At 36.9% G+C, this 25,432-nt stretch overlaps 2 protein-coding genes across 2 annotated transcripts in view; one reads left to right on the top strand and one right to left on the bottom strand.

Moving 5' to 3' along the window:
• Positions 1-1,668: 1,668 nt before the first annotated feature.
• On the bottom strand, positions 1,669-23,804 carry DNAJC10 (DnaJ heat shock protein family (Hsp40) member C10). The gene is made up of 23 exons (XM_064719014.1): positions 23,675-23,804; positions 23,057-23,401; positions 21,315-21,480; positions 19,583-19,633; positions 18,194-18,276; positions 17,894-18,025; positions 16,901-16,994; positions 16,604-16,681; positions 15,374-15,417; positions 14,881-15,018; positions 13,463-13,552; positions 12,615-12,728; positions 11,718-11,832; positions 9,879-10,006; positions 9,500-9,616; positions 8,642-8,743; positions 7,475-7,630; positions 6,436-6,569; positions 5,924-5,977; positions 5,404-5,551; positions 4,825-4,944; positions 3,589-3,705; positions 1,669-3,318 (listed from the first exon to the last, which is right to left on the bottom strand). The coding sequence occupies exons 2-23, from the start codon at positions 23,255-23,257 to the stop codon at positions 3,307-3,309; spliced, it is 2,394 nt and encodes a 797-aa protein (XP_064575084.1). The 5' UTR covers positions 23,258-23,401; positions 23,675-23,804; the 3' UTR covers positions 1,669-3,306.
• PDE1A (phosphodiesterase 1A) overlaps positions 23,720-25,432 on the top strand; it is a 194,353-nt gene continuing 192,640 nt past the window's right edge. Inside the window, exon 1 of the mRNA XM_064719019.1 lies at positions 23,720-23,844. The gene's annotated coding sequence lies outside the window, so the exon portion shown is untranslated. The remainder of the gene's footprint in view (positions 23,845-25,432) is intronic.

The following is a 25,432-nucleotide window of genomic DNA, read 5'->3' on the forward strand; positions in this document are numbered from 1 at the left end:
GTTATATATTAACCTCTTTGCTAAGGCTTAAAATAATTTGTGATTAGTTCTGGGAAGGGGACTTGTTCATTCCTAGAATATAAAACTCTGTCTAAAACTTGAGGATTTTACCTGTATTATGTGCAATCACCATTTTTTGCCAGGTGAGTGAGTTCTTTCATCTGCTGCAGTATGAAACTGCATCAGAACCTGTCCCCCCATGGGCTATGAACAAGGAAAAGATGGGATACTCAATTCAGAGGTAATGCTGCCTTCTGTGGGTGTAAAGATGAGTGGTGAGACTTGAGGAGCTTCTGTCATGAAGTTGAGGAGCACAAATGCAGGCTTAGTTCAAGAAATAATGATTCATGACCAAAGGTAGGATAATAAAGTAAGTGAACACACTTACCAAAAAGAGCATTGAACTACAGTTGAAAAAACAGGGTAGGAATATATTAACTTTTCTCCATTGCTTACATAGGATATTTTTCTGCTATAACTTCATCAAAAATAAAACAACACCCTGGGTATGAAAAAATGAAGTATCCTGGGTATGGGCTTGTTACTGGACTAGCTGAGATCTTGTATCATGACTAAAATAAACAGCCTGCCAGGTGAAAGAATTACGTATCTACAAGAGCACAACTGGGATTGCTTAATGTACACATATGCACGTAACAAGAGAAAGAAATTATTTTCATTTTCTAGTAGGATTATAAATATTATTTAAAATACATATTATAGGGAGAAACTGCTTTCTGGAAACAAATCATGTCAGCTATATGAATTTCTAATTGATCTGTAATTTATTCTGACTGAATTGTGTTCTTCCTAATGTGTCTGTTAAGGTAGGAAAAGAATAAGGGAACTTTATGTGACTCCATAGCGGCCTATAACATGCAGAAATTATATCTTCTTCATGTTAATTTGAACTGCTTGATGGAAAACCAATATTCTGCTTTTTGTCTATTACGCCCTAAAAAGCAGAACATCTTCAGGCTGTATTTTCCATGTCAGCTCAGTTGTACAGTAAGAATTAACTAGAACTAATGTGTTTTCACAACAACCCAACCCCTACTTAATTCAGCTCTTGAATGTTTTCTTGATAATCTGACATTTAAGTAAAGTAGTCATTTTCTTACAGGAAGTATTGGCTTCTGCGGAATTGCACTCCAAATTTTTATTAATGTGGCTTCTGTGGTCTTAGTCAAGAAATACTCTGCAGAATACAGCTGTCATATACATTAATTTGGGAAACTTTCTTCTTTTTTGCTCATCTAACTGTAATTACTGTCTGTTGGCAGCTAGAGAAGTCTGTTAGATCCTAGAAAGTTGGCAGTAAAAGGAGGAGTCTGTTCAGTGTTAGGGATAAGTACTTTGTATCACGTTGATGATTTACCTTTAGGTGTTTATTATCAAAATTGTGGTGGCTTTACATATATGGGAATATAAAATTAGTATTGAATTCTAGCAGAGAGAGAAGACCAAGGTTGAAAGTATTGGGGATTGGAACATCACTGTTTTCAGATGTCAAGTTTCAATAAATGAAGTAAGTTCTTGTGCATTCCTGTTGAAAACTTTAAATAATGAAACATTTTAAGTCTTTTTGTAAAAAAATCCATGAAAACGTGGAAAATCTTAGAAACTTCTATTATCTAATTTGGAAGTATATTTTCCCCCACCCATACACATCCATTTGGTCTCTCATAAATATAGAAATCTGGATACAAAGAGAATACCTTGATACAGAATTATTTCTTCAAAATGAACTTTATTGATATTTAAACTAAATCCTCTTCCCCACAGCCTAAATATGTTTCAAAACTTTTCCTAGACCTCATTCTCCAAGAAGGGCATAGAAGGCAGGAAGTACAGTTACAGTGATATGCAAAAACTGACCAAAACAGTTAGTTTTAAAATTTTAATTTTTAACTGTGATTGAATTTGAAGTTAAATTTGGATGTAGGAGGATCTACTTTATTAAAAAATAGATGCAATAGTCTCTTCATTCTTAGAATAATATGCTGCAAAAATGAAAAATCAATAGAGGCAACCCTGAGAATAGGGGAAAAACAGCTGAATGTCTCAGTTACTTGTGTCTCTTCATTTCTTGCTGCCTTCTTCATGAAATAAGTTACTTGTCAATAACAATGTATTTACAGATTTGTAATACTCATGATACACTGACCAGTCATGCTAGGTCTAAATACGTAGAGAGAAGGGAGGAAATTCCGTCTGTCAAGAGCTAGGGAGCATTTTATTGAAATCATGAACCAGTTATTTGCAGACATTTTGTCATCTGCTGTAATTTTTCTTGTCTATGGAGAAGCTCTGAAAAATATTACTCTTTAGAGCAGGAATTCTAGTAAGAAGTATGAGGAGACATTGCAATGTACAGTGTTCATTATTAAATTAAAGAAGGCACTTGCTCTCCTGCTTGCCTGAAGATTATATAAAAACAAACAAAAAAACCCCACCTAAAAATATGTCTGCAGGGAAAGGGAAAGTGGTAATGCCAAAAGAGGTTAACTATGCCCACAGAATACATTCATATTTAAAAAGACAACGATAAAAGTGATGATCTAATGACTTAACCAGATGTGTCTATTGCATAATTTAATCTTTGAAAGTTAATACCACATTTGAATTATTTTAGTTTTTCTTTCTTACTTAAAAAAATAAACACAATCCCAAAACCAAACCAAGGAACTAAAGCTCTTCAAAGTTCTGTTCATCCAGGTAGCATCACCACTGCCACAACAGAGCAATCCACTCGAGAGCAAGAGCAATTTAATTCAATAAACACATCCTCCTACCAGTTCGTGATTTTATTCCTTAACCATTGACTAGACAATAATGCAACCTCAAAGCAGAATAATCATCAGGTCCAACTGTTTGTCTGTCAAATAGACAATCCGTCATTGTGTTCTGCATTGCAGAGTGCTTCGAGTGCATATTCAGCCACAGGCTGAGTGCCACATTCAAAAAGCATTTGAGAAGAGACAGAAAAAAATATAAGGAACTAGTAAATGGGTAGGCAAAAGTGATAGAGTCCACATTTCTGGTCAACTCCAGTGTTTGGCCAGGAAGAAGGTAGCTGGTATATCAGAAGAGGGACATGCAGAAACATTGCCTCCACCAAAACCAAAATGTTTTCATCTCCCCACAGTTTAACAGAACTCATACAGTTGTGTATGCCTGTGAACTCAAACTTGTTTTCATGTGTCTTGTCCTGTCACCAATGTAACTATCCTTATATTTTCCTTGTGGTGTCTTCTATCTTCACAGCTTCAGAATATTTTGAATTGTATCTACCTTCAGTACCAGTTAGAGTTCATCCTAGTGACAAGAAAATAAACAATTGAGTTTCTCTGAAACTACAAACAAAAATATTTTTTCATATGATTTTACAATTTTCAGTAGCAATAAGTTTTCAATTGGAAACATATTTCTTAAGCAGCTGTGTGTTAATATCTTCTTAAGTTTACCCAATCTCGCCTCTGTAATTTGCATTTAATTCTATGGGTAAAGAACAAATACTAACATCATTTTAAGCAGTTATTATTTATAGCAAGTCTTTTGCAAAGGCTCCACAGTAAGTGTTCTTACCTTATTTCTAGATTTTTTTCTTTTTTCTTTCTTTTCCATTGCTTCTAATTTTTCATTCAAAAGGTCAGCTATACCTTTTGCATCTCTGCTGTCTATGTATTCCCCAAGAACACTTTTCTTAAAAGAAAACAAAAATAGAGCATGGGTAATATGTTACACAATTTTCAGACAAAATTCAAGAAAAAAGCAGGGCAGAATACAATGGCCTTGGTAGCTTGATTTATGATTCATGGATGTATTTTTGTCTTTGTTTAAACAATGCCAATTTGCATTGTACTAAGAACCACTCTTAGCTGCTAGTTTTCAAAACAACACTAATTTTGCCGTGATCATTAAAGAAACCTGAAATAGTTACAATTTGCTCACATTTATTGAGGTGAGTGTTTAAGCTAGACAGCTATTACATGGCTGCCACTTTGTAATCTATGTGAAATCTGTTGCTGTGGGTGGCTACTTTGAAGACCTAGAATGTCTTTACACTTCACCACAGAAAATCTCATGGAATTTGGTGAGATTGTGCCATGAAAGATTTATAGAACTTCCCATTAAAAATTCAGTTAAAAAAAGGAAAGTAAGTTAAGCCACTTCTCTATCAGAAACCAGTGAATACTTTTTCTTCAGCATTAATACATTAAAAAAGTCACTATAATGTTTCTGAAATTTATTAGTGTTACAAGAATAAAGGCAATCCCTATAACTATCTGAATACTCTTTGTATTTTTAATTTATACTATTACTCTGTTAGTAAGAAATGTTGATCTGAAAGAGTCCCACTGATAATTGAAATATTTTGATAAGGCTTGTTTTTGAGACAACACAACCATCTATTTTTCATTAATTATCTGTTTTACAATACATTTGATGTCAAAATTGGTCTTTCAACATTTAATTATACTTCTTATTAGCTAAAAGGAAGTTGTCCATATTTCATTTAGAGACAGACCATCTACTTTAGGGTAGTTGGTGAATTGGTAACAGTTGAAAAACATTTTGTCATCCAAGACCTTGAAAATTAAACCCTAGTTCTGATTAAGCCCACATTTTAATCATTATCAGAATTTTATTTAGTTCTTTTAATTTGCAATTTGTTATTATTGCATCACTCTCCTACTATTATAAGTATTACTGAAACTGATTATTTGGTGATACAGTAATATATAAACAATTCACTTTAATGTTACAGAAGTATTCTCTTTAGTTTTAAGGTGAAATGAAATACATTTATAAACACTTTACCTTTGTTCCTTGGTAGGGGTAAAACTTAACAGTAGGATAGGCTCTGATATCAGCAGTCTGACAGGTGTGACCATATGCTTGACAGTCTACTTTTCCAGCTTTTACTTTTCCTTTAACGGCCTGAAAAGAAATGCTTATTGGAAACAAACTACAAGGTTCCATGGGTAAGTAAAACCAAATAAGTGGAATAAGCCAGCAGTGTGGGTAAAAAGAAAATTGTTGCTGAAATCTTTGAAATATTTCAGAGTAGTTGCTTGCTTCCCAGACTGTCAGCCTTGCGCCAGGTGTCTCTCTATGTATTCAGAGAGAACTTGTACTTGAATTCAGGGCAAAGCACAAAAGCACACCACAGCTCCAAAGGCCACTCCATCAAAAGCTGAAATCTGTTTGGAAAGAGGGTCCCTGTGTGTCTGTCTGTGGAAGACAACACCCACTGTCTGGTGGGACCCAGAAGTGTGCGTAACTCCCTGAGTAGGAGGCTCGTGGAAGTATTGGATGACTGCTAAGAAATAAAGTGCTGATGAGTAAGATTTTAACCATTACAATTATAACAAGCTTCCAGTATATTTGAAAACATACCCTTGCAAGCATCTCAAATTCAGGAGCAAAATTTTGGCAAGGTCCACACCAAGGAGCATAGAAATCAATGACCCAATGATCTTTTCCATTCAGAACCTTTTCTGTGAAACTCTGAGGGGTGAGATCTACAGACACCTGTGGCAAATACCTGTGTAAAGGAAGAGTAACAATCAAAATACATTCAAAACTTTAAGCAATAGCAAATTGCATTTCAGAAAAGCTTCTGAAATGAAGACCATTTGTAGTCTGGAAATCCCTATTTCACACTTTGAACTATAGGAGAATAACTTCTTAAATGTGGTAAACAAAATAATACTGTCTGCAGGAGATGGGTAGAGAGCAAGGAGTATGCCATTTCTCCAAATTTTAAAAGCAGTAAGTGAAAAGATGTAGAAACTTGAACATCTTAAATTAAACAATACATATACCCAAGTGTTTCTAGTTCTTGATTTACATAGTATTTAAATATTAATTTATCCTAGCAAGCAGCATGTGAACAAAGTTGAGTGCAGTAACTTACCCCAATGCCCAGCCCCTGAGTGAATAGGCATCTCTGTGCCATCCATTGTAGCTACTATAAAAAGTAAAAGAAAAAAACAAAAAGCCAGTTGCACAGTAGTTTGAATTATTCTGAGAAAAAAACCTTACAAACAACTTACTCTGAAGAGTGGTGATAATGAAATAAAGAATGTAAATACATATGTTTTAGGATACATTTCTACCCTGCTTTCAAATCTGAATAAATTAAAAGTCTCACAGATAGAATTAAAACCTATAAAATTAAGGACTAGAAGACCAAGACAAAAAAAAGAAGAAATAAAAACTATCATTCCTGTGTAATTTCAAATTACTGAAATGAAAAGACAAAATAAAATCCCTAGTTTGAAGGAACAAAACCAATGGTATCCAGTACAGTAATATCCTTACAGCCTATTTTAATAGCTGTGATAAACCTCTTCTAGACAACAGAAGAGGTGTATTTGTCTTGTTTTACAGCATGGAATGTTTCCCAAACTGAAGCAATGTACTTACTGATAGTGATGAGCTGTGTTTGATTTTTGAGGAAAGAGTCTGATTTCAGGATAGCCCCGAACACTTTCTTGGTGACAGAAAGAGTAATATTTTTGACAATCCACACTGCCTACACTGATTAATCCATTTAACATCTGAAAAAGAAAGAAGAAAACCTACCATAAAATATGTTAACCAATACTACTGCAATTTCAGTAATACTTCTTAGTTGGGGGAAAAAAATCTCAACAGAACAGACCAAGATTATCACAAGGCTTTTCTCTTCCCTGTAAACAGATCACTGGTACCAGAGCCAGCCGCCCAGATGCATTCCCATCATGCACACATTTAGTATAAGCTGCATGCACAGGGCTCACAAGGCACCTACCTTACCTCAATGGCACTCAGGAGTGGGATTAATTAGTGCAAAGAATGCCCTGGTCCTGTGTGCCCCATGACAGCTCAGGAACTGTGCCAAGGCTGGTGCAGAGCAGATGTGCCAGCGGTGTCACAGCGGGCTGTCCTGAACACATTCTATTTGCTGCCAAGGCCCAAACTACCCAGCATGGGCAGGGAAGCTGATGATTACTGAATGTGTCCTACAGAGCCACTAACGCTTCACAGACATTCCAACAAGATAGAAAATCCTGGCTATAATTCCTAGTAGAGTTCTAAATGTCTCAAAGTCACAGGCTTGTTTCCAAAGCCCTTCTTTTCCCTCCCAAATTTTCTAGTTCAAATTCCTGTAAACACCTCCAGGAATGGTTGTCAGTAGAATAATATTACTTCTGTAAATGAGAGAATGCTACAATGACCTTACACACTTGTAACCAACATGAAAAACTGGAATACAGTATCAGTGTACTGAAGCTTTTAAAAAGCTGCATAAAAACTGTGTATTTGGAACAATCCAAAACTGTCAGGTAGGAATTGCCTGTAATGTGGCAGTATTAGACTCTATATTTTCTCAGCTTACAATTCTCTTAAGGAAGCAGTTGTGCCATCTCAGCAATTTCCCAGAAGAGGAACAAAAGCAGAAAAGTGTTTGAATGTGATTTACCCTGGCCATTTTCTTCCATTCTGGCATTAAGGCCTGACAAGGTCCACACCATGGAGCGTAGAAGTCCACCATCCAGATCTCCTCTCGCTTTCTTCTCTGAACCAATTCAGCAAACGTCTCTGGTGTTAGGGACACCACTGATGGATTCCTAAGATCCTAAATAAAGACAGCTCATAAACATGACTCATTGTTGCACAGTGTATCCCCTATCTAGGGCCATCGTGTATAAAAGTGCCAAATTTCGAGAATGTTCTGTGAAATGGGCTTGCTGCTCTGTCAGGGAAGACTCCACACCACTGAAAGGCACAGAAGAACTAAAAGACATTCCTTCAACCCAAAAATCGAATTTTTAAAAGCCTAAGTTGTCTAGAAAAATTATCAAAAAAGTACACCCAGGGTCCAAAAGGGAGGTTTTCTGCCTTTTCACAATAAAAGAAGGTAAAAATCAGGAAATCCAGCTTATCTAGCAGCAACAGGTGTTACAAAACTCAGCCATGCTATTTAAGCTGGAATACATATAGTGCACTATGGGCCTCTGAATGTCAACTGAAAGACTAATCCCTACCTATTTCTGCATGTGTGTTCTTGAAGCTGCTTCTTCTGAGCTGCCTGGAGAGAAATGTCCCTTCAAAAAGTGAAAAATAGCCTGTGGCTATAGCAGTGAACCTGAATGCTGGAGCCAAGTTTGGTGCCAGAACTCTAGTATCAACAGTGATCCATACCAGTAATTTGCAGTTAAGAAAGTTCAAAGACAGCTGAAAAATGTGGACAGCAGCAATCTGCTTGACAAAAATGTGAACCCCTTCCTATATCAAGGTGTGTATGTGAAGCATTTCCACCTCAAAAGTTGGAAGTACTGTAATATTAATTCCTTTATTCTCTCAATAAGATAGAAATAATTATCATTATTTTGCAGATTGGAAGGGATCTTTCTTTATTTGCTAATGATCTCAAATAAATTATGTGACAGAGTAGGGGAATGAATCCACTAGTTGTCAAGTCTCTGACTACAGTTGCTGGATCACTTTTCTTGCCTGAAGTTTTTTCACTTTTTATTTTCCTTGTCCAATTAAAAGAAAAAAAAATCTTAGAATCTTCCAACTGAAGAATGTATTTGTGTATGAATTGCATAGAAGAAGACTGCAACCAACATTATCATTTACATACCTCTATAAACTCCAAGATTTGCTCAGCTGAGTGGTGTCCTTCATACTCATGAACATCAGACTGATTGAACACTACTGTTGTTGGGTAAGCTCGAATGTTATGCTGATAAAACAAACAATAACAAATTCCACAGAATGATTAAGGCTCTTGGACTTGCCTCTAACTGTCCCTGGTATTGGTGGCTCAGGCTGCTCATCTGTTCAGTTTGTACAGTACAAGTGCTCAGGCTTACAGGCAGGTGAGAATCTGACACCATAAGAAATCAGTACAGAGAAGATGCCAGTTGTATTCAGAGATGGCACAGTGTGTTCTCAACTTAAAAACCAGCCAGTAATTCTTCTGCCATGCTCCACAAACACAGCAATTAATCCATGGGCCTCCTAAGCCTTAGCTTTAAAACTACTCCCAGTCCTCAGATGGAATGTTTGGACTGTATGAATAACTATTGTTTACCATTGAACACAGCCAGTTCCCATCATTTGAATTCCTCAGTGGGTAAAGACATCTAAATAAAACTTTTTTGCTCATTTTCCATGCATTTTCAGACATTAACCCCAGCCCACAGAATTATTAAATTCTGAGACTTCTGAAGTCTTCCAGTAGCACTATGAAATTAGAATAAAATCTGACTTGTATTCTGCATTAATAAATTATTATATTAATAAATTATTATAGTGTTTATATAGTTTGCTTCTTTAAAAAAAATACAAGTGCCTGTTTAATTTACTGCCCTTTAGGAAAGTAATGTTAAAGAACAAACATTGTCTGCCAATATCCTCCTACCCCCAATTCAAAGAAAATGATATTGTTTGAAAAGATTATATTACTATTTCTTTATTTTTAGTTCCTGCAGCTTACCATGTTGCAAAGGCCTTCATGGACAGTACAGTCTAGTGTTCCAAATTTAAGCTGACCATAAAGATGTTTAGATGCTTTTCTCAGCTCTGGTAACAAAGCTCGACAAGGAGGACACCACTAGAAGACAAAATCCAAGTAAGTGCAATTGCTTTTCCCGCAGGTACCTCTCAGGAGAGGATTTGAGATTAATCATCTGCTGTTTTGACAACAGAATGCATTAAACACAAAACCCAGTTAGGAACTAGAGCTGCCAGGGAATGAGGAATTAGAACACCTTCTCATGATGCTGAAAGGCACTTTCTAGCTACTCCTTAGTACCTTGTTACATAATCACAGAACAGATTTTAGAAGAAGGAATATATAGATATCCAATATTTACCGGTGCAAAGAAATCCACAAGCCATGGTTCCTTATCTTTGTCAGGAAAATTCTGAGGTCCCAGTGTGATGACATGGGAATTCACACTTTCTTTGGCAAATGCAACAATGTCATATAAGATCTTCTTTCCTTCAAAAAACAATGTAGAAAGGAAATTCAATTTTTTTACCTATGAGAGGTGTAATTAAAAAACTCTTTGAAAGAAATAGGAGTCCCTTGTCTCATCTTTAAACCTAGCCTGCTTAAGTAAAGGTAGCATAAAATGATGTTACTTTTCCTTAGGAGGACAATGTTAAACTGTCCAAACCTACACAGGCAGGACATACTGTAGTTGATATGTGGCTAAATATTAAACTAGCCAGTTACCCAGTATTAGTCAAATAAATACTTTATCCAAGAAAAAACATATTTTTGTCAAACAAAATGATGAAATTTTTGTGACAGGATCATTGGTTATTTTATCATCTTACTTGTGTTGGAATTGAAAAGTACAATTCTAGATACACTTGACTTGGCAAAGGGACTGACAAGGTAAAAACTTCAAGCAAAATAAATTATATTGATAAATCACAGCTATTTAGGTGTAACTGAAATTACTGCTCACACAGCTCCAGTGGGCAAAGATCCAGTCTCTTCATAACCTTTGTATACGTATTTGTCAGCAGAAATGAGTTTGTCTGAGAATAAGAACTTCAGGTTAATCAAATCTGAAGTCACTGCACAATGACTTACCAAGATTTATTACTGTTCTTAGATTTTAAACTGTTGAATCCCTTCAACACAGCATATAAAAAAGCCAGATTCTTTTGAGGATTACTTTCCCATAAAGACTGGAGTGAGATGGCTATTGGTGAATGTTCTACATGCCATCTGTTTTCTAAATAGTAAACCAAACCATTCAGAAAAAAATGCACTGAAGTCCAATGTACTTCTCTTCCACCGCAATCCACACCATTATAAAAATGCTGCACGGCTGTGACCTCTTCCTGCCCTCTCTGCAGCAATGTATATACAGGAAGTATAGAAGACTCTTCCTTATATACCAATCATTAGATGTATGGGATCATCCTTTCCCCTTGATAAGCCTAATCTTTTCTAAATAGTGAAAAACTTTTCACTTTTCCTGCTTATAACAGTACTGAGGTTCTGGCTTAATCCTAGCAGGCTGTTTCTAATACCTCAGAGGCTGAAAACTGAGAACTTCATCTTGCATAACTGCTTTGTGCCACGTTCTGGATGAAGCTAAACCTGTTCCTGCAAGCTACAGTTTGGCTTTAGGCTCCCTTCCAGCATCACTGAATCCATTCAGCAGTAAATAGTAAGATAGTTCCAACCTTTCCTGAAAGGAAACTGTGATGTTGGAAATGAAAGTAAGAAGTAAAAGTCTCAATATCTTGGACAGAATTAACAAAGCATGGAATTAGTGCAGTGATACATGAAACCAAATCCAAGTTTGTCAAACTGGCTGCACTGTGTAACCAGCATGTCAGGTCTCTCTGAAGGGTGTGCCTTACAACATTCTTTAGTTATCCTACCCAAAGCAGAAGCTGTGCTGATCAGCTTCAGAGATTTCATTTGTATGTCATTATGCAAATGAAACAGACTGCAAAGACAAACTATATCCCTCAGCATCTCATGACTGCCTACCCAGGAAAAATAGAAAAAAGAAAACCAGAGGAAATTGTAAATAGGTTGTGTAAGGTTACATCATGGCCAGAGGAAAGATAGCAAATATTACAGCTACAAAACTGTTCTTTGGGGAAAAAAAAGTGGTTTGCCAAAGATTTTGTCATCTCAAAGGGATTAGGTCATGATTTAAACTTGCCAAAGTTTCCCTTACCATGATGAATTTCATAATCTCCAGTGCCTTTTCCTTTGAAGACTGCTAAACAAGGCTGATAAACATACAGTTTGTTGCAGATGGTTGGTGAGGAAAGACAGTCAAACTTCCCAACCTATATTTAACAGACAATGCCATTTTAATTAAAGCAGTCTAATTTATATCAATTAACATATTTTATTATGTTAGGAAATAAAAGTTAGAAAACAAAGGTAAAAAGATGGAAAACTGATAGCCTTTTTTATAAACAACAGAGATCTTAAAAAAATTGATGTTCAAGGAAAACTACCTGCATAACTATATTAGGTTGCTTGCTAATTTTTAATTTAAAGGCCAAAATGGGGAATAAAAACTTAAAGAATTCTCTTTTACCTCCCTCCAAATACAACAGCAAGGAAGTAAGAAGACACCTAAAATAAATGTAACATTCAAATTCTTCTAGTCAAAGCAACAATTTAAAAAATACATACTTTATAGATTAATACAATCTGTAGGCCTTTAGTGCAAAGTTTGAACTTGGTTTCTTTTTATTAAGAAAAAAATCAACATGATCATAGGGTTTTCTGAATAATTAAAATATAGTTCCACATACATAAATTTGATGTTGGAATGTTAATTTATAATTAATTTATAATTAACGGAACAGGATCTGCAGCAACATTTCCAAAAACAAAGCAGATTTAAAATATAATCTCTCTATACTTTTCCATTATTAAAAACATACAGGAAACGTAAGTGATTTCTTTAAATAAAAAACTTGACTGCAGATCTGCTATATGATAGTATATCTCTTCCAGTACCAGAGGTGTCATGTGGGGTAAAAGCTAATAACAATGAAAACCGTGATTTGTTCTTGGAATGTGAAGAGCATTTAACATTAGATGAGAGCACTCTTACCTGAATATGCTCATCTTTCAGTAAAAATTTAAGTTTCTTGAACTCCTGCACATTTGATTTGTCCCTCTCCCCAAACTGGAAGAAAAGCAGCCACCGGTGATGAGCCAGGCGGTCCTTTAAACCACAGGGAAAAACAAACCAACAACACCACAAAAAATGAATCCCAACCACACCAACGTGCAAAATTCTTTTGTGTTTTATAAAGGCAAATGTCCAGTTATTCATCTCCAAAAGACCTCCACTAAACAAGTTCTTTCATGCAATCCTTCCACTAAACTTCCTTTTACTGCAACATAATCAAGGAAGTGGAAAAAATCTGAGAGCAAGCTGGCTACAAGCTGCACTCCAATGTTGTTGCTTCTGTGTGCATTTCCTGTTGTAAATTATGCTGCTATGTGCAACTACCAGTGTGGAAAGAGGTTTACTTTTGTTTTTCCTCCAACACATGAGCTACTTTTAAGACTCAATTTCAGTTCATACATCAATTATCATGGATTAACAAGTGTTTTCTTCTTTTCTAAATTACCAAACAAAACACACTTAGACCAAAATTCTCTACAATGTAGTTGATTCAGAAAATTACTAGAAAATTGCAGTTGCAGAGAGAGTTACAATGGCAATTTCTGTGATTTCTTACATTCCTATGAAATCTCCTCCCCTTACTTTTGTTATTTTACTAAACAACAAAAGTGAATGTAGACAAACAATGTTAAATAATTTTGGGTAGAGATAAAAAGAAGTAATATTCAGTTAAATGCTAAGTTGTGTCAACAGTATTTGAAAACCATAGAAAATAACAATAAAAATATATTATTTGAAGAAATCTTAGCATATTTTTAAAAAATTACCTCCAATGATGCTGCAGAGATGATTTCAAAGTCTGGTAGATGCTGCATTACTTCCTGATATATTTCTCTGGCATCCAAGGAGTTAAGAAACTAGGATAGAGAATTAACTGTCTTTATTACAAGGAATTACAAAAATCAACCTGATTAGTACTCAAAGTGTCAGGGAATTTATTCTGATTTGTTCTTTCAATCAAATGGAGAATGCAGTTAATAATATTTTATTTGATCAACTTCTTTTTCATACATGTAATTCCACAAACATCACTTTCAGAATACTGCTTTTAACTCATTTGCCTACAATATTCAACTCAAGAAATTGTATTTTGCCAAGACAGTGACCAAAGAGTGTGAAATTCAAATTTCACACCAAACCCAACAATCAAGTTTACAAGATTTCCAATTTAGTTTTACAGCCTTCCATAACTGCACTGTAGAGATATTTAGGTTTCCTTAACTTGTAAAATTTTGGAAGTAATATGAATCAGTAACTGAGTTGGTAAGTTAAAAGGTTCAAAGTAGGTAGGTTGCAATTTATTTTCCTCCTTTTAAAAATAAAGGTAACAGTAGTGACAATAAAGGAACAAGTCGTGCTTCAAACAGAAATGTCTCCCATCAATTAGGGAAGTTAAAACTTCCACACAAATGTAGGTTGCAATTCTAGAATAGAACTGAGCAGTAAAATTTGTACTGACAGACACTGTAGGAGTACTTTTATCACACATGTCAGGGTAGCATTTCTCAAACCTGTGATACCTGCTGCATATTATTTCTGGAATAAAAAATCAGGGGCACATCAAAGACCATAGTACCATTTAGGGTGGAAAAGACCTTTAAGATCATTTGAGTCCACGCTGTAAGCAGCTGCCAAGTTCACTACTCTAAACCACGTCCCCAAGTGCAATGTCCACATGTGTCTTTTACACACCCTGCGGATACTGACTGAACCACATCCCTCAGGGCAATTCCAGTGCCTCACAAACCCTCTGCTAAAGAAAGATTTGCTAATATTCAATCTAAACTTTCCTTGCTTGAGACCATTTCCTCTTGTCCCGTCAATTTTTACTCGGGAGAAGAGACTCCCAGGCTTGCCAGGACAGCAGGGTTAGAAGCAGCTCTTGGGGCAGTCAAAGAGCACTTCCAGCCCTGGACTCCCAGAGCTGCTCGGGAGCCTCCTGGGGAGGTGGCCAGGCAGTCACAGGCTGCTGTTCACTCTCCCAGCAAACTGGAATCACCTCCAGGATCACTGGATCACTGCCTGAGCAGACACAGGGACATGAACTCATGCAGAACATACCAGCATAGAAGAGAAAAAAAGCATCTTTTCAGTTGTGTATTGTCAGTCTGGAAATGATCTATACATTCCTTTAGCATGGTTATCACTTTGTTTATCTAAATAGATAATGAAAGACAAGTCATACCAAAACACCTCCTTTCTCTTTGTTATTTATGGTGGCTCCAGGTGGGAAGTATGCAGTAGTACTAGATGAGACATCTAAGTTATCACAAAGCTCTCCCTGGGTGCCACAGTCCATCCAGCCCACATTAACAAGACCCTCCTGTAATTAGGAAAAAAACAACACAAAACAAATCCAAAGAAAAGTATTTCTAAATTTCAGGTACAGAAATGCTTTTGAAAATCCCAACACAGGCAATTATTTATAACACTTAGAAAATAAAAAGAAACAACACTGTAATTTATTATGTAATATTAATTTTATTTTATAAAATTAATAAAAAATTAGTTATTTCAAAAGCTGCTTGGGCAAAGTATTGAATTCTTCTAAAAGTTAACAGGTGTTATCTTGATTCTACTAAACTCAGTGAAAGTTTTAGTTACAATTTGATGCTTTCACTTCTGTTATTTTGTTTTAAATATAACATGTAATGCTTTCAAAGTGAAACACTGCTTACCAACATCCCAGCTAGCTTAAGGCGGGTTTGGTAACTCAAGCAATCTGTGAAACAAAAAATTTTTATTTACAAACATAAAACTTCACCTTATTAATGCACTAAATCTACTCTTGCTTAGAATTGCCCCTTTCCTCCCAAAAAACATGACCATTTCTAATGGCATGCTTCCTGGCTGTTCATCCAGTATTCCTGGAATTTTCATATCTAATAATCAGCACTTAATGATTGTCTACTCTAACTTAAAAAACTCCCAAAAATAACATTCTCTTGCTTCATCAAACAGAATCCTCATTTAAAATAGAAAATTTTACTATTTTCTTTACTGTAAAGACTGACCTTTAAAATTTGTTAATCACGGTTTAAAAAAATAATCTAAGTATCTACATAGAGTCTTGGGATGATGTTTCAACAGAAATATAAATTTTCTGTGATACAAATAGTAATTCACTATTATAAATATAGAATATGCTTTGAATGGCTGCCTTTGGATGAAGATTTTTTTTAAAAATAAGATGCATCAACTTCTCCTTAACTAAAACAAAGTTGAAAACGTAATAACGAAAGGGCTGCAAGTTGAAATCAAGCTATTTACAAATGTAAATCCAAGACTGAGGCTCTGGCTATTCAGTTCTCAGAACAAAGGTCTCTTTATAAGGCTGAGAAGTTTTTATTTGTCCAAGGTGTAGTGCATTTACTTAGCTCCACCAGCTAACCAAGGTAACTTTCTCATAAATATTGTATCCAGTACTGATCCCAAGAAAGCCAGGCACAAACAGCTACAAAAAACGACTCTGATGTGAAACCAGAGGTAAGAGGCAATTACTGTGTGCAAACCTAACTTATTAACTAACTTATTCAGCTAAATTTTAATATTGGTGCTTTAAGGGGGAGACACAGCCTTTCTGCTGCTCAGCTATGATAAGAAGCTGGCACGTGCCTCAGCAGTCACCTGAGCTAGAAACTGAAGGAGAAACCTTTTCTGCCACTTCCCCTCCTGATGGGTTACACTCCAGCGCTGCTTCAGTGACTCACAGGACATTACAGAAGCACAATAACATGATATTTTCAATAATATCCTTTTGTCAAACTGCTTTTAGCAGAAGCTTAAACTACCCACCGGCCAAATACTGTGGTGACCTAAGATGTTTTCTAGCAGCAAAAGGGATTATGCTGCTAGCAACAGAAGTTCTTTTTTTGTCACATTATTTAAAAAGTATTTAATGTACCTACCCCCACGTTCAGCACAGAAGGTGATCAGCCAACCAACACCAGATGCAAATGAAGTTTCAATAGCATTTACAAAATTTCCTAAGAATGAAACAATTTGCATCAGTTTGCGACTAGTTAAACATGGCCATGAAACAAGATTTTCTATTTGTATTAGCAAATTACATGAACTGTTTTTATTCTCAAAAAGAAGACTTAGCAATAGGTGAAAGATTCAGTCATATGCATAGTTTCTGCCCTATTTTATATAGTAAAAACAATTTCAACAACAGCCCCCCAAGCTAAACACATGAACATTACCTGCCCATAACTCAGTGACTGTGCTTGTAACATACTGCATGGCAAAGTTCTTTAAGCTCTCTTTTGACCTGTCTCCATAATATTTCACTGGTTGCTATAGAAGACAAAAAGTAAAGTTTATAAAATTAAGAAAAAAACAAAGGCAAATAACCCCATCCCAAAATCTACTGTGTTCTTCTAATAGTACTTAAGCAACTGCATGACCAACCCCCACTACCACCCTAACTGTTCTCTCCCTCTCCTATCCGAATGTTTGAAATTTAACCTTTATTTAAATTTTGTAATGTGATTTCTTTCCAGATGCTGCAACATGAGGATAATTTAGTCTTAGAAACACCAACTCCCAATGATTGTATTTCTATTTAAATAAAAATTGCTTATATCACTCCATTTAGCATTCAACTTCTTAAAACTTATCATTGTCAAAATGTACCCATCTATTCGAGTGCACTTTGTACGCCACCCCAGCACCACGACTTAGCAAGCAGCTATAAAGAGTGACACACATCATGCAGGCAGCATGGGGGGAATCTTGCAGAAGGAATTTCCAAGTTTCTTTCGGCATATGGTCATATTCTTTAAGACTCAAAACCACAGACTATGCTTTGTACTTGAAAAGTCCTTTACAGCACTATAAGAGAAACTGCTCAAGGAGACTTGTTTGGTACAGCACCACTGCTGACAGTAGCTTCCCAATCAGAAGTCGTATGTTGCACAGAAAAATTATTCAGAAAAACTCTTGTAAAAATATATTAGCATTTATTTCAAATTTATTTATATATAAAATATAAATTATATATATTAACAAATACATTTTTATGTTAACTTTGTAAAATAATTTGACTAAGGTAAAGAAAAAGTTATATTTATTACTAAAGGAAGTAACATACTATAAAGCAAGATCTTTATAAAAAATCTCTATGACTGAACAAGTACTAAAGAAATACTTCTCCAGATTTCATTCTAAAAATACTTGGAAGTCTTATCACTCACCATTCCAGTTTTGAAAACGTACAGACTGGGGTAACTGTTAATGCCTTTAATTCGACACAGCATTCTGTTATCTCCACAGTTCACAGCTCCAATGCGTATCACTCCATCCAGCTCCTTAGCAAATTCTCTCCACTAAGAAAAAATTGAAAAAGAGACTATTTGACTATAAAGATATAATGAACACATACTTTATTTCTGGAATTTTGAATTGTTGTCTCTGGTTTCAGCTTCAGTGTAAAAATCTACTTCATTAAGTTTTGTGCTATTAAAACCAGAGTTCATTTACTTGGTTTTTCGTACCGTAGGTGCTAAATCATGGCAGTGGGAGCAGCGAGGAGAATAAAAATTCACAAACCACAGTTCTCCTGAGTTAACAGCAGCATCTAGGTGGAGAGAAGAAACCTGTAAGTAAATCATGCACACGTGCAATGTAGTAACATCTAGGAGGTACATTTTTGCTATACTGTATTCCCCAAAAAGCTGTATTAAGTATTTAATGTCAGGCACAGTAACAGTAACTCTGATGAACATACTGTTGTAGGCAGGTGCATGAAAATCCTATTATTTCAGAAGGTATCAGCCCTCTGACTTTCAGCATCTGTTCTATTAATTACGAAAAAAGTACCGTTTGCAGATTATTCTAGCTGAAATGTGAGATAGTGTAAGTCTAGTTACAAAATACAAGTTCTAAAGGATTTTTACCCACTAGAATTTTCCATTATATTACTTTATGTATTTAGTGAGTCTCACCTGGCAGTATTTTTATGAAGAAATCATGTCTAATGTAATTTAAAAATCCAAGTTAATGTAATTACTAGAAAAGTCAAGGGAAACATAAATCATCTTGCTTATGAAAGCAAACAACAGCAACAAAATATACACAAAGAGCAGTTATCACCTTTAATTACTTGGCTTTCAGCCTGTCCAATTTTCATGTAGTGGATTTTGTAACCTTTATTTGACTGTATTAAAATATCCTCACAAAAAAGACAACTAAGGAATATGTTGACCCTGCAAATAGATTAACGAATGGTCTCAGGGAAATCATGAGAGTCTGCTCTTACAACAGTTTACAAGACAAATTCAGCATGTAGGTCCAATTTTGCACACAGGAAACCATACTCAATATGCAGATGAAAAATTATACAAAATCCAGTATTTTTTACTCTAGCCTCTCTTAGTTACAAACAACTTAGTTGTAATTTTAAAAGAAAAAAAACCTGGACAATATTCACAGAGAAACTGTTCTCTTTCCACACCTTGTTCTCCTTAGCTGTGCTTTTAGTATCTGGTATCACCTTCTGGTTTTGAACTACACACAAGTGACTGGATTTCACAGAAAAAAAATATATTAGAAAAGTTTTGTCAAGTGCATTTTTATACAAGAGAAACAGCAACAATAAATTAGGAGTAACAAAATTTTAATTCAAATAATTTCCTTTTACAGACCTCACAAAATAGCTCTAAAACTTAATGTAAGCTGTATATTGATATTGATTGATTTGCCAACTAGTGTTTAACAGGAAGCATTAAGGGGTTTTTTTATTGTTTGTTTTCTCATGTGAAGATGATTTTCCAACATGTGTTTGTAAAGACAGGTAAGAAAAGCCTACTAAGACACAGCTCAATATGTAAAATTGTACTTTGGGTTGTCATGTTGTCAAACAGCCATTTATTTTAAAAACTTACCAAATTCTCCTCTATCCAATGTTATAATTTCGGGATCATCGTCATAAATACCTATTAAAAAAATCAACAATTGTCTTTTATTTTCCACCTTTAAAACAATCAATCATCTTATGCACAACAGAAGACAGTAGATTTATGATGAAATACTAAACTGGCAAAGAGGTTTTACAAAAATGCTATCCTTGTTTAACCTCTTGCTTGCTCACTCACTCTCATGCTACCACAGCCACTATCAGAACATTCTTTTGATAATTTAGCAACCAACCATGAAGCCAGCAGAACTACTGCTGTTATGGCAAGAGAAATGATGTTAGAAATAACATCATCCAGCTGTCAGATTAAAATTCAAGAAGTCTCAGCTTTCACTGAGAGCTTTACATAATGACCAGAAGTTTCCACACTTTCTCAGCCTCTGGTTACCTAAACATTTAGACCACAAAGGTGTTTCCAGCCACAGGCTTTTCCACTAACAAAGTGTGTGTGTGAATGCAGTGGAATGAAGTGGATAAGGAAGTCAAGGAAGACAAAGCTAACCAGTCCTACCGAGGGCATCACTACAAAACACTCCACTACTTCAACTACACAAGAAAGGCAGTGCAGAGTACCAAAAATACTAATAAAGAGCATTATATTATGCTATTATGGTTGCAGATTTTTACAGTACCTAACATGGTGAGATGTCATTTCACCTGAAGTACACAAGGATCAAATGCAAATAAATAATGAGAGAAGTTAATATCTACAGGTGACAACATACTTTTCACATTACTTTCCATTTATATCTCACGTAATATAGTACATATGTTCACCCACACATATAAATATATATAAAGCTATACTTGCATATAGGTACACACACATATATAAAAATAAATGCTCCCTAAATCACTGATTAATAGACATTCCAGGATACTGTTTCTCAATCAAGCAGTGAAACTTCAGTGAGATAAAATTTAAATCTGAATATGTTTTAGGCTAATTTCTATATTTTCCTGTGATACTTGTGCCACTGGTTTATTCAATTTCAATCTGCACAGACATTAATTTCTTAGAGATTGGGATATATTAAATCAAACAACACTAGGAAAAAATAATTGCCAAGGTAGAGGTTCCTGTTCCTTTCATCCCAATCCAACTATGTTCCTCAGTTCCCTGTTAGTTTACTCCTGTTACAGCAGCTCTGAGAATCATTAATTGCAACCTTTCCCTACAACTACCTAAAATTTGTTGAGACAAACATTAAGCAACTTGTCTCAAGATCCTTTTAGGTATGATTCTGTTATTTTTTTCAGTTTCTGCTACCTCTTTACTGTTCTCTAATTGCATAACTGCATATCAAATAGGCTTGACAGTGCAAAAATTTCCTCTCAAAATCCCCCTGAAGGATGCTAAACAAAGAAGGTCTTCCTTAAAAAGAATCCTGATGAAATATTAACACTGACATTTAAGTGAAAAAAAAAATCTTTGCACTTTAAAAAGAATAAACAAGAAGTTAGATGACCTATAAAAAGGCAAGCAGCAGGAACAAAAGGCCAGGTAAATAGATTGCATCTTTGGGTGGCCATTAACAAGGTAAATAAAATACTGGGCCAGCAGAGAGAAAGTAACAGCTACAGAGCAGACAGAGACCTGGAGAGGTGCATAAGAAACATGAAAAAAGCTCTGATATAGATCTGAATATGACATTTCCTTTGACTGTTTTAAGCAAGTACAAACACACATCAAAACTTACCAAAATCATAGCGATAGAAGTTCCAGCTCTCGTACCGACCTCCCTGCTGCTGATCTTCAAGACCCTTCTCCCCGTATTTATCATACTTCTTCCGTAGATCTTCATCTTTAAGTACTTCATATGCTCTATTTATTTTCAGAAAATTGTCATGTGCATTTGGATCATTCTGTGTAAGGAAAACTATAATTAGTAATATATCAATAAACCATATAGTGCATATAGTGCTGAGAAAATTATCTTTGGAAATATTTTTATATGCCTGCTAAGGATGTCAGTTATGATGGAAGCAGACATTGCATTTTGATCTCAAACCAAACTACAGCAAAGTTTTCCTCTCCCAAACCAGGTCTCTCCTCTTATTTCTTCCATCTTCACTAAGTACACTTGAAATACAAAGTCAACTGGTTGGAGGCTGTAACACTCTCCAGTGAACCCTTTTTTTTCAAGTCTCTCTTCAGTGGAATTAAAAAAAATACTCAAGAATGAAGACATACCATTTCCTCCATAATCTTTTCCACTCCCCTAGAATCCCTACTTGACCAGTTCAAAATCTCTGCTAGAGACAGATTAATCCCTTCTGGTCTTGACAGTGTAGACAAATGCCATCTCCTTTTATTTGAAAAGCATTTTTGTTCTAGGTAGCTTGGGAATTAGAATGGTGAAAAATCTGCAGACATATTTAGAATCCAAGTTTGAGATCTGCAGTGTAACAGTGGTGTGCAAAATGTGCCGCACAGTCCTGCTCTTTTAACTTCTGCTAACACGTTTCATTCAAAAGACATTTTCTTAAGATTTTTGTTTTAGCTAGATACACAGGAAATTCATTACCATTATGGAATTTGTCTAATGGGTTCATCCTCTATGTATCATCGCTAAGGTTGAAAATAACCTGTTGAAAAATCTTTAGTAGTATCTGCATGCTCAGAAACAACAGAATCTGACCCCAAAGGCCATTATTTTCAGAGTACCAACAGAGAAAACAAAACTTTCATTTCATAGCTACAAGTTGGCATTCCTAACTTTGCTGACATTTGGCTTTCTCACTGAGCTGTCAGAGGCTCCAATGTAGTCAGTGAAGGCAGGCCCTGAGCTGATATGAAATACTGCTGTCTTTTGGGACTCCATGCAGTTGTACATACGTAGTTCTAAACCCTTTTATTTCCTGTGAATTTATGCTTATTTCACATCATTTCAAGGAAAAACTGATGATGTTTAAAAGTGATTTCTTTGTATTTTAGAAATACAGCAGCACAGACTAAGCCATTCCAATCTTCTCTCTCCAGTTAGTCCAGAGTAACCTCCACCATTATCCCTTTGCAGTCACAGGATGTCTGTTTTGTCCTGTTTGGTACTTGGAGACTGATGTCTCAGAACAGGCTGTTCTTATTTGATGTTTAGAGGAGACTTCAGGGCAGGGAAACAGCAAGTCCCCCAAAACTAAATGGAAAGAGGAAAACTCAACAGCTTACCAACAAGGTAATAGAGTACACAAATAAGTTTTCTTCTAGTTACAAAAATATAAGTGAGAATTAGAGAATCTTGACTCTTTTCACTACTGCAATTTAACACAGCCTAAATTCAACTCTATCATTTTTTGTAAATTTTCTCTGCAGAAAATCTGAGTCAAACTATATTATCAGGTGGTTCACAGAGAGACATTTTTGATAAATTAAAACTGCTTTTTGTTTAAACACTAAGATTCATTAAGTCAACACCTTTGACTTGCTAAAAAGCTAACTTACCTGATTTTTATCAGGGTGCAACTTTAATGCCAGCTTTTTGAATGCTTGTCGTATTTCTCTACTACTTGCTTCTTTGGATACTCCAAGTAAACTATAGTAGTCTTGATCAGTGCATACAAGAACTATTACACATACTAAAAGTAGCAATAAAGACCTTTTGAAATATCTCATATAATCTCCTTTGGATGCTAAAAACTCCATTATGAAGCTTTTGGAAATTTCACACAGACTTTGGGAAGAGTCTCCAGTAAATGTGCCAACATTCAGAAATACGGCGGTACTTATGGCAGAGCTCTTCAAAACGCCTGTTCTACTTCATGTCACAAGCCTTGCTAAAGAGACACCCTGGAAGATGACAGAAGAAAAAACAATTAAATACTACCACTTCAATAAACACAGGTTAGTAACACACCCCAACATCAACTTGTGCGGATTGCACGTGAGCATTTAAATTTCTGGGCAGCTAATTATCTTCTTTCTGGAAACCACACAAGTGGCAGAACATCTCTGAACTGTTACCTTAATGGGGGTAATCATGCACAGCTGCACTGGATGGCACTAACAGCCCCACACCTGTACCGCATTAGAAAAGGCGGCAGTGGGAGGGTTCATACCTACCTTCAGCAGCCCCGCCGGGGCTCATTCCGCGGGAAGGGCCGGTGCCGCTGAGCCGGCCGCCGCCCCGGGGCGGGGGCTGCCCGCCAAGGAGGCTGCGGACGCCCCTCGCAGACAAAGCCGGGCGGGCGAGCCCCGCGCCCGGAGCCGCTGCTGCTGCCGGGAGCGCGCAGGTCGGAGCTCCGCGGGGCTGGGGCCGGGCTGCGGCGGGAGGGCTGGGGAGGCACCGGGGCGGGGCGGCCGCCGCGCTCTGCCCTCCCGGCAGCGGGGCCGGCGCCGGGTTCGGGGCTGCGGGAGCCGGCGGTGCGAGCGGGCCGGGCGCGGGGCAGGCTGGGACGGCAGCGCCTTCCCCGGCGCCGGCGGAAGGGCGGCGGGATCCGGGATCCGGCTCTGGGCCGGAGGCGGGCGGGGCGGCTCCCCGGCTGACGTGGCCGCCGCGCCCGCCTTGGCCCTGGGGCTCGGCTCCTCCCGACCGCTCCCTCCGGGCACGCCGGCCCGGCCCCGGCCCGCCCCTTCCTCGCCGGGCCCGCCCCCGGCTGCTGCCGGCCCCGCGGGCCCGGGGAGCCCCGGCGGGCGCGGAGGGGAGCGGTGCGGGCGGCGGGGCTGGGCAGGGGAGGTTGCCGCAGGCTCTTACCCAGTCCGCGCCCTGAGCGCACGCCCCGCCCGAAGAGCCTCTAGGGGCTTAGAGCCAGCGGCGCCGTGTTCTGGGGGTTGCGGGGGATTTCTTTTAAAAGTTCACATCGGGCTAAGCACCATTAAGTACTTAATAGTTTAAGCACTGAACAGTTTTCACCGTTTGTGGAGAAAAAAAAAGTACGTTGTTTAATGAGCAGGGCCTAAAAACCAGGTTATGAAATATATATATACATTGCAAGAAGTCTTTCTAAGTATTTTCTGTTTCAAAGATAATTCAGGATTATATTGTAATGCCTACAACTGGGTGTTACCGTGTGCCCCTCTATGCCCTGGCTTTGTTTGAAATTATGTCCAACGTCTGTATTCACTCCCTTGCTCTCGTTTGTGTAGGTGGAATTGATCATAAGTTCTGACTACTTTTGCTTCTGACAATATTGAAGTAACATAGAAGTACCTCATTGTTGAAAGGGAATTAATTTTGTGCTTGCTCCTTAGTTTTAGCTACTGAATAAATTTCTGTTGTGACATATCTTTCCCCCCCCAAAAAAACCCTATTGAATCAACAAAGATATGCTCCAGTATAGTGTACCTGAAATATTAGTTTGCTTGAATTCCCAATGGTACTGTTTTATGAGTTGTTCTGCTGTTCATTTTGTCAATGTCTTTGAATGGCTGATTTGAGCATTAAAAGAGATGGTGAGTGAATGCTTTTATATAGTCTTGAAGATTCTGATCACTTTACCACCTAGCTATCCTAGGTTTATCATATTGCTGAATTTTTTTTCAAGTTGATGTTCTGATTGAATAAAATGCTTCACTTTTTTTTTTTTGTTGTTTCTTTGTTGTGTTGTTGTTGGTTTTTTTGTTTGGGGGTTTTTTTGTGTTGGGTTACTTTTTTTTTTCAGCTGCTGATTTTTATGAAATTGTTTGCATGTCTAAATGGGTTGCTTCTCTTTGTACACTGTGCTGGTCATACATGAAGAACTGTGCTGTTACATAGCAGCGTTTCATCGATTAAGGAATATCTGTGAATGTTTTGGTTTTCTCCCCTGCTCAGTGGTGTGGCCTTGGCTCAAGGGGAGCAGGAGGGACTTGGAGTTCTGAGCTTCAGGGTGGTGAACAAGA

Source organism: Zonotrichia leucophrys, chromosome 7, assembly GCF_028769735.1.
Source record: "Zonotrichia leucophrys gambelii isolate GWCS_2022_RI chromosome 7, RI_Zleu_2.0, whole genome shotgun sequence".
Classification (NCBI taxonomy): domain Eukaryota; kingdom Metazoa; phylum Chordata; class Aves; order Passeriformes; family Passerellidae; genus Zonotrichia; species Zonotrichia leucophrys.